The sequence below is a fragment of the Embiotoca jacksoni genome, unplaced genomic scaffold, assembly GCF_022577435.1.
Source record: "Embiotoca jacksoni isolate LCO1_2020_lvr unplaced genomic scaffold, fEmbJac1.0.p SCAF_8, whole genome shotgun sequence".
NCBI lineage: Eukaryota > Metazoa > Chordata > Actinopteri > Embiotocidae > Embiotoca > Embiotoca jacksoni.
In genome coordinates this window covers 12,160,183-12,172,367 of record NW_027185436.1, presented here as the reverse complement: position 1 = coordinate 12,172,367, position 12,185 = coordinate 12,160,183, and the positions used below count along the sequence as shown (strand labels likewise).

General features: G+C 40.4%; 1 protein-coding gene across 2 annotated transcripts; it reads right to left on the bottom strand.

Moving 5' to 3' along the window:
* Positions 1-4,516: 4,516 nt before the first annotated feature.
* LOC138191843 (eosinophil peroxidase-like) lies at positions 4,517-9,779 on the bottom strand. 2 transcript variants are annotated; one of them, XM_069138889.1, is made up of 16 exons: positions 9,765-9,779; positions 9,504-9,572; positions 9,076-9,163; positions 8,825-8,997; positions 8,608-8,740; positions 8,291-8,420; positions 7,962-8,168; positions 7,508-7,868; positions 7,222-7,382; positions 6,857-7,115; positions 6,607-6,777; positions 6,251-6,488; positions 5,940-6,139; positions 5,816-5,845; positions 5,638-5,664; positions 4,517-5,517 (listed from the first exon to the last, which is right to left on the bottom strand). In XM_069138889.1, exons 2-16 carry the CDS (start codon positions 9,568-9,570, stop codon positions 5,096-5,098), a joined length of 2,667 nt encoding a protein of 888 aa, XP_068994990.1. In that variant the 5' UTR covers positions 9,571-9,572; positions 9,765-9,779; the 3' UTR covers positions 4,517-5,095. The 2 variants fall into 2 exon arrangements, with proteins under 2 accessions (XP_068994990.1, XP_068994991.1); XM_069138890.1 differs by having other exon boundaries at positions 5,816-5,842.
* Between the last annotated feature and the right edge of the window lie 2,406 nt (positions 9,780-12,185).

Here is a 12,185-nt window from a genome sequence, read left to right as displayed (position 1 = left end):
GGCCAGATCGGATCAAAACAGTTGATTCGTGGGCCAGGAAGCTTGTAGTGAACCGCTGCCTTGAAGCATGAATGAGACCCTCAGCCGGGATAGAGCGTGGAGGAGGGGCCTTAGTGCCATATGGGGGACCGATTGTTGAAATGGATGCTCTCATTGGTGTAAAGTGCATCCGTTGTTTGGACTTCTGCCAGATTCAGCATCCAACCAGTGACTGTCTCTGCAAACTTTTCCCACATAAAGTTCGACCAGGTTGATAACATTGGAAAATCACAAGAGTTTTGTCTTTCTAAAGCAGACACGTTGCGCATCTGTAAGTCCTGGATGAACAAATACATTATTTGATTGATATTGAAATGAAAGATCTTTCTTTGTGTGTGCGTGGACGAGGAGTGAAGGGGGGGACACAATCTAGATTATATTATTCATTTTATTTAACTTCCGAATTGTGCAGAATGCTAAAAAAATATATTTGTATAATAATTTATAAAGGCTTTTATCTCTTTTTGAATTCACTTGTTAAAACTTGGCTATAGGTTCTCCTGTACATGCTGGGCAGCTATTGCTATGAATAGCCTGTACAGCAAATCCTGTTTAGTCTATTCATTCAAGTCAACATTTAACACAAGTGCGCTCTCGACAGGCGCGTATTCAGCAGCTCGACCGTCTGCTCCTTTGAACGCAGTGATTCCGCTGAGGACGCATCGCATCAGTGTCAGCGGCAACAATGGCAGTCTGGTTGGTCCATCAATCTCCGCCAGCAGCCGACAGGGCTGCACTCTGATTGGCGTTTGGACCGAAGCCTGACAGTCCCCGAAATGAGTTCTTAATCAATACAACAGACTGTCTTTTAAAATCCAAACGAGTCACGGCATCAAGAGCACATAATGACGATAATATTCTTATTCAAGCGTTGACACAAAGATATAATACTTAGATATAAAGAGTCTTATGTTTGACAAACTTTCCTTTGCTGCTGAATTATATGATTTCATAACAATTAAGCTTTAGGCTATAGAAATTCGTCTGGGCACATTGTTGTAAATCCAAAAAGTGTTGCTCATGAAGGACAATTACTACTAATTTATCAACAATGTAAATTCACACAGTTTACAATTATTATAGCCTGATTTTCTATTAAAAAAAATTACATTATTTATCAGAGGTAAGTTTTGGTCTGTATTTTGTGTTTAGGCCTTATAAAATAAAAAAATATATCGTGTTTTGGGGTATTATTTTTTTTTAGACTAAAATTTATTTCCGCTCCCATTGGTCTGGCTTTGAAAAGGAAAGTTTTTTTTTTTTTTCCAATCCTGGTTCCTTGCCCCTTACCGAGACTATTGTCTCTGTGTGGAGTTTGTGCGCCTGGACAATGAATGTAAATCTCCCCCCTTGGATCCCGCCTCAACTCACCATCTGCCAGCGCGGGACAAAGTCAGATGTTCCCCCAATTATGAGAGCAGTCTCGGGGAATCCCGCTGCCGAGTCTCCGCCCTGTCGCCGTGTCCCTCACACACTTCTTCTAACATGACTGACAGTCCTACTTAACCCCAAAACCATGAAAACTCTATACACGATGACACATACTTAAAAAAAAAAAAATTCCTTTACTCCTTGCAAACACGAGATAGATATGCTCAGTACAATATGTTACTTGTAGGGATTTACTGGTTCTTTGACTGTCCGACAGAAGCACCACAGGAAATTTGCAGTCAATTCAGATGGTTTCAGTGGTTTTTAATGCAGCCAGGTTGAGGATTAAACGCTTGAGGATTTCAATCATCCCTGAGCAATTGTAGTGCTGTAAACGTTTAATCCAAAGTAAATTTTCTCTTTGGGTCCCTTTTAGTTTGCAGGGCAACCCTTCCAAACATGTATTTCATATTCAAAAATTCCTGATTGATCACCTGGTGGGCCTGTACTTACCATAAATCGTTTTTGGTCAACATTAGGTAGATCAAACAGGTTTCTATCATCACGTGAGAGAGAAGCAGGATATGTCACGTGAACCATTATTCAAGTTATAACATGTGCTTATTTATTTCCTGTTTGTCTATTTATGTGTGTCTGTTTTTGTTTTTTGCACGCTGAGAGAGAAGCTACAACCATAGTCAAATTCCGTGTATGTGTAAACATACCTGGCCAATAAAGCTGATTGTGATTCTGATTCTATAGGAACGGTTTTTGGACAGATTAACTCTAATCAATTAATAGGGGTTAGCTTGTAGCCTGTTGTTTAGTCTAAATGCTAGACATTGAGGGAAACAGATCATTTAGCAAATTAATAGACATTTTCCTATCCTGCGTGTTTTTGCAGTTATTTCAATGTTGCGGCCCAACTTGTGTCCTCTCTTCAGCCCCACAGGTGCGACAGGCTCGCTCAATGACCACAACCCGCAGGACTTGCTCTCTGAATGTGTGGCTTTTTTTTTTTTTTTTTTTTTTTTTAATTTGGTGAAGCGGAGAGCCGGGGCGAAAATGGGGGATTAGTCAAACCACAAACGTCTTTCTAATCAATTTAACTCGCTGAGACGGTCAGCCCGTGTGTTTTAAGGAGGAGGTGTGTGTGTGTGTGTGTGTGTGTGTGTGTGTGTGTGTGTGTGTGTGTGTGTGTGTGTGTGTGTGTTGTGTGTGTGTGTGTGTGTGTGTGGTGGAGGGGAGGTGTGTGTGTGGGGGGGGGGGGGGATCAGTGACTGCTAAACCAAACAATGGGGTATCGTGTGCCGCTCGTCCTCTCCAGCATTCCCCTGCTCCCATGGGACATCCAGAGCCACTCTGTGTGGATGGCACTGTGTCCACGGAGGTCAGGAGGGGCGTGGTTTGTGTGTGTGTGTGTGTGTGTGTGTGTGTGTGCGCGCGCGAGTGTGTAAGGGGGGTACTGGAGACACAGCAGCTGGTTTCCGTCCCTCCTCTACACGTTTGTAGAAAACAACAGAGCTTAACGCGACCCATCTCGTCTCCTATCGATCGCCTTATACTACGCTCGTTTTTGTTTACTTATTTAGGCAAAGATGCAGATCCTCTGGGGAGGGTCGGCCTCTGCAATTAAAGCGGGGAGGACCGCCTTCAGAAAAATTTGTTAATATCACAAACCATCCTCTGCTAAACTTTCAGCAAACATTTGGACTCATCTATACATGGTCTATTGAGTTAAATTATTTCCATAAAGAATTAAAATCTGCAAATTTGGGAGGACACAAGGCAACTACAGTCCCAAACATATAGCCCTATGGAAAAAATAGTTAGGGTCATTGATGGACCAAAAACTGAGTGACATTTAAAAGTTAGACCTAAAAATCACAATAAGCCTCCATATTATTGTTACAACCTGTTTCATTAAATAAGACATTTGGGGTTTTGTCGCCTAATTTGGGTTCATAATATCAATGCAGCTTAACCATCTACTCAGGACATTATTCCAGACTTAACAGCAGATATTTTGACTTGCAATACCATAAAAAGCAAAAAGCACAGGTGTTGCATTTCATAATGATTCCTTTTCAATTATTTCAATGCCACAGTTATTTATAGAGTCACATACACACTGAGTGACAAATTTAAATTTAACCACTCACATACTATATAGAAGTGGTAAAATGTGTAAAGGTATGAACAAATTAATGTCAAAAAATGTCTTAGAAGTTCTGCTTAGTGTATGAGTTATTTTAAACAAAGATTATTACTGAATAATTTTGTTTGAAGTGAAGAAAATCAAAAGACGTGTTGAAATTATTCTTGTATTGATTTTCCAGATATCATAGTGACATTTTAATTATATTACTACCTGTGGAACGTGACTTGTATAAAGTGATGCTTTGAGGAAAATGTTTCTCAGTGCTTCAGATATGAGATGTCTCACCTCCAAGTGACGAGGAGCTTATGGCATAAATTCATTGCCACATATTATTTCATCCAAAAATGTACTGCAGGTAAAACTCATCTAAATTCAGTTCTTTATTTCATCTATGTGGTGAACTCTTTACCTGATTTTAGGCTCTATGTCGTACTGTAAATCCATACAGTAAATATTTTCACTTAATTATGGCATAATTTTACAACCTACATGATGTGCATGACTTTTTATTAGTAGAAACTTTGCTTTCAAGATCAGCTAAAGCTAAACTTGCTTCAGGTTCCTGCCTAGGAAAAAATAAATCATCAACTATTGAACTGGGTTTTGACCCGCACGGTCTTTCCAGAAAACATGAAGAGTGTTAAGATACAATAACATTGTTAGATTAAGATATAGTAAATATAATCTAAATAAATCATCTTCTAAAAATCAACACTTTATCTCAAGGACCAGGATTATGTCCTCTATGCTGTGTAATACCAGGAATTCATCCTAAAATGGTTGCGCCTGTGGCTGATTTCCGGTCCTTTAAAAACTTGTACATCAGTGCCATCTTCTGGTCTGATAACATTATCAGCTGTGTTTTTCTCTGGTTTGCAAACAAATATATTCTAATCTCCTTAAGTGTTGTTATTTCTCATCATACACTACATTCAGAGGCAGAAATTGATTTGTAAAACATTCATTTATTACTTTTATTACAGTTATTACAAAATTAAAATGACTCAAAGTTTAAATTCTGAACAAACCAAAGTGTCATAAAAAACCTGATGGTTTACATTCAACTGCCTTAAAATAATCACTTTTCAGATTTTTTTTTTATAGAAAATTAAATAATTAGTTTGAAAGAAAAAGCAAAAAACAAATCAGGTGTAGTATTCATCCTTTTTTCATTGTTTTAAGTATAGATAAATTAAATAATATGCCTTGACCTTCCCATTACATTACCATTGCATATATCAGTGCATTATTACATTCCTTCATTCAATATAAAGCTTCAAAATGAGCAACAGGTTTTTTTGTAAATATTGTGCTTTCCTGTCAGCAAGGTTCACAGCAAATAATGTCCATTTCAAGAAGTAATTTTATTATTTTATTACTTTAGAGGTAAATTTAACACTAATAAACTACTCAAGCATGATCACACCCTATTGGCAGCATCTAAGAGGTGCAAATTGTACTAAAGGAGTGGTAAAAATTGACTTTGTTTTGGTATTTGTGGGGTCAACAGCTCTAGCATCCCTCCTACTCAGTGAACACCAGATGCCCTGAGAAGAAGCTGTCTTTGGCGATGCCATTGCCACCATGGTTAGCCATCAGCCAGACTTTGCTTCCCTTCTCCAGCTTAATGATGGTGCTGCCACTGGCTGAGATGTAACCGTTCTGACGGGTGGTGAATGAGTGCACAATCATCCTACCGTCACGGATCAGATCCACACTGCCTGTATACTTGTGGATTGTACAGTGGAAATTAAACTCGTAGACACCTGGGTACACACAAGTGAAAATCCCAGTCTTGGTGTCATAGCTGTTCTGTCCGTTGTAGATGACCGATCGGAAGGCCATGGGGGAACCAGCTTTGGGGTAGTTGTTGCCCAGTTGCACAGAGAAGGCAACGTGCTCTGTGGAGCCAGGAGGGCCTGTTTCTCCTTGGGGCCCTCTGGGTCCTGAGTGAAAAAAGACATGAGCACAATTATTTCAAAAGAATAAATTATAGCATTTCAAAGTAACACTTTTAGTTAATCAAGTTTTAGGATATCAGTTTCAATGTTTATAGAAAACAGTACCTGGAAATCCTCTGGGACCACGTAGGCCTTGAAAAAAATGTAAGGGTAAAATTAGTATTTTCAAAATACTCCAATGCTTAAAAAACAGACCTTCCCATTAAAGCATTTTAAATTCTTATCTTTAATTTAAATTTAATTTAAATATATATGGCTAGCAGTACAGAGGTGGTACATTTACCTTCTGGTTGGTCTTCATCTGTGTCTTCTTCTAGAGAAAATTATAGGGTAAAATCAGTATTTCCAAAATACTCTAGTTACACTGACTGTCTTCAGTGCACTGTGCCACAGAGAATTTCACTCACCACTCTCATTCCATGGACGGAGGTCAAAGGCTGCGATGTCATCACACTGGGTGTAACCAGACCCTCGAGGACGGTACAGGAAGGGTTGTTTAGGTACCTCAGTGATTCCAGTGTTGTCGCAAATAATGCGGGCAAGAGATGTTTCACTAAGGGCATTCCTCTGAGCCTCAGTGAAGACATTGTCATTCTCCCACCAAAGACTGAGGTAACAAAACAGTTTGTTCATGTTTAAAGTCTCTGAATGTAAAAGTGCAGCCAAAACAGCAGCAATAACACAGCAGTGTGAGTTGTGTAATTTCCTGTGTGCTTACCGATCTCCCTGTCGGATCTTTTCAAACTGTGTGGCAATCAGGCAGGCAAACAGTGGTCCCACTCTTCCTCCATCGACAAATGGCTCAGCGACGCCTCCCAGCCACACATCAATGTTGTCAGGTGTGCCATAGAGATCAAGTAGCTTCTGAGCCAGCTGTTCGTTGTTCAGCACTGTAGTTAGCTCTGCCAGATTTCTTGGCTGTGACAGCTTGCAGAACTTGCGCCATTTGTTGTAGCCTAAAAATGAATACACACATTTTTAATTTAATGTATGTTCTGGAGAGCCGACAAAGGCTTAGATGTGCAGGCAAAATTCACTTCAGACATAAAGGATACATAGATAAAAAATAAATACCAGGGAGTGCATGGTCTCTTCCTCTTTGCAAGTTCAGCGCAGCCAGGTCCAGTGCCAGGTCCATGGAGAATTTAAACAGCCTGTCCCTCAGCTCATCAGTCATCATGTGCTCCTGCGTGTTTAGCTTGGCCTTAACACCCACCAGTCCCCTCAGGATTGGGTCCACACCACCTGAAGAACATATGAGATCATTAAATTTTGATTATTTAACTCACTGTCTGTTTAGGGAAGGACTAAGACCTGCTCATACCTTCAAAGACCACTCTCCAAGGTGCAAACATGGCTCTGTGCAGCACAGGGCTGGGGTAATCAGGGTGTTCCTTGTAGTTTTCATCAAGACGAGCCATGAAAGGTTGAACCATGAGGTGAGCGAATCGGTAGGCGGCAGTGGCAAAGACGTTGGAGATGCTGGGATCCACGTCCATATCGTAACCTGGGTATGTGGACAGCTGCTTCGCAATGAAGTCTGGACCAACGATATGGCGTAAGTAGTCCCTGAAAGTAATCACCTGAAAGACAAAACAGAAACAGAGTTAACTGTGGCATTTGAAGACATGCTATTCTCCATACCTTTACAAGCTTTGTGTTTTTCATGTAACTAAGCCCATGTCTAACCTGGAAGTATCCACCCATGATCTTGCGTGCCTCCTGGTACAGTCTGTCTCCATCCCAGTGAGGATTCAGTTTGGCCAGGGCACGTGCCAACCGGTTGTGTTCTCGCAGAAAGAGTGTGTGTAAAGAGGTCAGGCCAATGTTCTCATCGGCTCGCTCGTCACCTTAAAAATCACAGAAAATTAGGGGGTGGGGGGTTCGAGGGGGGAGTGCTGTCAGGCCTGCGCAAGGCTTGGAATGAATGAAACCCTTTTAAAGATTGAATGTAAGTGTAGTTGCTGTCACTCACCAGCGAAAAAGCAGGGCACCTCCTCAGCATTACTGTTATTGGTAATGCGTGCTCGTGTGCGACACAAATTAGCTTCCATATCGGTGAAGGGCAGGAGCTCACGTCCGTTGTCATCATAGTCTGTGTTAACCCTCATCAGACCCTTCTCTGACGAGTGGTCCCGGAGAGAGCGTGCTTTGGCATCGTCTGAACCGTACACCTGGCCGACATCAATGAAGGATGTGAGAGTGTTCAACTGCTGACGTTCAGTCCTGTTACCGAAGATGGACCCCGTGTTGCCTGAACCACAAGCTGGTGCTGAGCGGGAGAAACTCATGCACTCCTCTGAGTTTTTGCCAAAGCGGGGATCGTTTCTGGGAATCTATTTTGAAAAAAAAGAAGCAGTTAACATTTATTAGGGGTGTGTTTGCACTTAAGACATACTGTATCTTTTGAGTAATTTGAGGACACTGACAGTAATGGGGAAGCAGGGCTCGGTGTTATCGCAGCTGTGTTCGCAGTTAACGCCGCCATTGAAAGAACGGATGGACGGAGAGTGAGGAGTGAAGGTCAGGTCGTGATCCGTCCATTGACCAAAGATTGTGACCAGGTGAGTGTAGACAGAGTCACTCTCCACATCAGCATTAGCTGTTGCCAGAATGCGGTTGGACACTTCTCTAACCTGAGGACAGCATATTGACAATAAGCACCTTGTAAAAAGATTTAGCTGAAACAAATGCAAGTGCTTTTTTTTTTAGTGTCATCATGGTGTAGCCAGTAAAGATATATTTTGAAGTGTGTTACCAGAGGAAGAAGATGTTTGTTGATGCGCAGCTCAGGGTCCCAGCCCTTTGGCCGTGAGATTCCATCCTGGTACTCAGCGGGGAGCCAGCGGAGGAAAGGTATGTTGGATGTTCCCCAGCGAGTGTTTTTTCTACGTGAGAGAAATAAAACCGCGATGTTGTATAAAGGAAACATCATGTAACAAAAGTGTCAAGACAAGCCGCAAACCAGGAACATAAAATAAATGAGGGCTCTTACTTGCACCAAAAAGAAAGTTAGCTGTGCATATGTCCACGTCTATTTTAAATTCATCAATTTGTGAAATTTGGCTACCTCACCTGTTGTTACAAGAACTGCTTGCTGTGCGAAACTTGTCTACGTTGCGAGTCGTGTTGCAAGAGGGTTGCCGGTGACGCGGAGAGCAGCCCGTCAGATCGGCGATGATCTGCAGCTCCTCTTCAGTGATCCAATCTAATTAACACAGACAATAAAGATGTTAGCGGTGACTGAACGCAACCTGCATGGACAATTCAAAAGACCATTTGGTATACAGACCTGTGGCTTCGATGGAGCGTTTGCGACGGCTTTTTGACCTTTCTAATATTTCAATAGAATTCTCCATGTAATCAGCCGCGCGCACTGCAAGTCTGGACACGCCAACCGGCTGCTTCAGAAGCCGCAGCACGTCTGAAGGATGGGCATCGTTTCGGATCACTCGTGCAAGGCTCCTGTGTTGTGTGGAGAGGTCAGGTTTATAAATATCTTCATTTACAAGATACAGTAGTTCAACAGATCTGCACACTCACTCTCTGCGGGAGTATTTGTAAGCTGCGTCCACATTGGCCTTCGCAGCCTTAACGGCATTTTCAATTACACTCCGGCTCAAACGGGTACCTGAAAGCAAAATGAATGAGGCCCAATTAAAAATCAAATAGAAAAAAAAAATAAAAATCACATATTGTTTAATTCTACCCTACTTTGTGGTACAGTGTTGGTTCCGAATATAGGGCATTTATAAACATGATTATTTTTATGTTCCATTCCTATCACACAGTTATTAGCCTACAGTTTTTACAAAGTTTTTAGGTTTTTGTAAATGAAGAACAAAAAATAGACACGCACATTTCTGCGACGTAAAGTAGAAAAATCACAGAAGATGGGGGAAAGGAGATTATTCAAAATCAAATTGCATCCTAAACTACATTGTCAGTAAGATGAAACAGACGGTACTCACCTGTGTTGGCATGGCATTGCAAGCACAGGTAAAGCCCTAAAGCCAGTAGGCACAGAAAACGATTCATCTCTGCAAGAAAAACAAATATTCTCCAGTCAGATTTGAGCCTAATATGATATTTTCGGAATTTTGTTGACGCGAAAAATTACAATAAAATGTTAAACATTAGGTTTTTGTTAAGCTATAACCTAGGGTTTGTGCCCAAGTGAAAATATAGGAGGCTAGGCTAGAATCTGGAAAGTTAGAAATGAGGAAAGTCACCAGTGAAAAAGGGAAAAGCTCTTCTGTGGCAGCAACCTTGAACCTGCAGCTAAGTCTGTTGGGTGTTTTATTGACTGCGTTGCGTCATCTGACGCGACATTTGGTTTCAGGAATTCCACAGAGACAAAGAATGCATTTTCTCCTTCCTAGTTCCTTCTCTGCTTCATCACTTGAAAAAAAATTTCCCCTTGGGGATTAAAAAAAGTAACTATCTATCTAGCCCTGTCAAACAACTTCAGACTACATATCGTAATTACGGAAACTATTGCAGCCTCAGCATTTCTAGGAGCTTTTCTCATTTATTCATGGTACAAAGAAAAGCTGTCAGGAATAATGCAACATATTGAACGAGATTTTGGTTACTATATCAGAAAAACATACTTTTGAATTGAGGCACTATAATCTAGGCCCATGAGTGAATTCCTCATTATGTTAAAAAAAAAAAAAAAGTTATAGTGTTGTGGATATAAACTGTAAAAATATTTGACACATGGAAACGGTTTCCCCCTCCTTATTGGGTCGCCTTGTTTTTAACCAAACCAGAAAGACTGATTAGAGCAGTTTCACTTAAGATTATTAGGACCAATTAGGTCAGTCTTTTTCACATATAGCCTACAGTTTTGGATCAGAACACTGTTAAATAATTTAAGAGATTCTTGTTTTTTACTGCCACGTTATTATTTTAAATTGTCTTTTCCTGCGCATTTTATTGTACGAGTTTGTAGGCTTTTTCTACAAGTGTATAATAAAGCAGGTTGTTTTGATATGCATTGAAACCATTTTTTTAATCAGTTAAAGTAAGTGGTTTACTATTTTAACAATGCGAAACAAACAAGGAGTCCAACAATGTCAGACATGCAGGTGCTCACAACTTCCTGGAGAAGAAACGTACAGGAGATGGTCTGACAAGACAGGCAATGGTTTGAAACTGCAAATACTTCAGACCAATTAGCCCACATACTGACTGGACAAGCTTCACTCTGCCAGATAAGTTTTAAAGCCAACTGAACATACCGAAGTTTGCTCTGTTACATTTACATTTTGAATTGACATTATTTCAATTTACAATAGCCTACTGAAAAACTAAACATAAAAACAGATGCTATGTTCAAAAAAAGTCACTCTCTCCATGAAAGCATATTTTAAGTTCCATATAGTTTACAAATAAGTATGGAAAATATAGCCTACAGTTGGCCTGTGTTCTTTTTGTTACCATTTAACCTGATTTATGGCTGTTTTTAAAATTGCCAAAGGCTAGAGCTTTTCACAGCACACATTTTGACTTGCATGCACAATAGCACACGCACACACACACACACACACACACACACACACACACACACACACACACACACACACCCCACACACACACACACACACAAGTGGGGCTGAGTTGTTAACATTTGCATTGCATTTGTAAATATGTATTTTACATGTATTTTACACGTGTTTCCTGCGTTGCAGTCATTATTCTGTATATTGAGAGCACAAGCCTTGAAGTAGCTTACATTTAAATTTGAATTAAAGGCAGCCCGTCATTACACTAATGCTTCACAGAGATACAAATTGCCTAACACCCACAAACTCAGTGACACTTAGACAAAATTAACTTCTATAAAACCTATTATAATACAAGTAAAATACATATTTACAAATGCAATGCAAATGTTAACAATTCAGCCCCACTTGTGTGTGTGCTATTGTGCATGCAAGTCAAAATGTGTGCCGTGAAAAGCTCTAGCCTTTGGCTATTTTAAAAACAGCCCGCTGATATCAAAGCTGGGCGTCTTTTTGCGCAAGTTCAGAGGAAGATACATTTTTCGCGCATTAAAATTCATCTAATTTGTCAGAGGCTCGACACAGTTTGAAAAGCATTTGAGGTTGCATCTTAGACTGACACATTTATGTGAATTATTAGTGAGCTTCCACCTTAGACAAGTTTTGAGTCCATGCCACTAATGTTCATTTCATTCCTTCAGCATACCTCTGTTACCACTTCGCCCTCCATCAGGACCAGTTTCCACACAAGCCATGAGCTTATAGGTGCTTTCTGTCCTAATTGAGACATCATAGTCAGAAACTACTATTTTTTTGTCCTATTGTGCAATACTTTAGATGAAACACCAGAGACTGCCACACCATTTCTTTCTTTTAGTTTAAACTGTAAGACTTAAAATGACAGAGGCCCATACTGTTGGGTTTAACTTTTAGTTTATGTGCTACACAATAATGTCCCAAACATTAAATCTCACCATCTACTGTGCCTTTACTCATTCTTTGCTTCATTTGATCTTCCTCTCATAGCAATTCAACATATGAAGCCTCAAATATTGCAGCTGTATGCAGTATACACTGGGCCTTTTTGAATGTTTCTCCACATTCCCCCCACATAACATTTTTCATGAGCAAACTATTACAGTA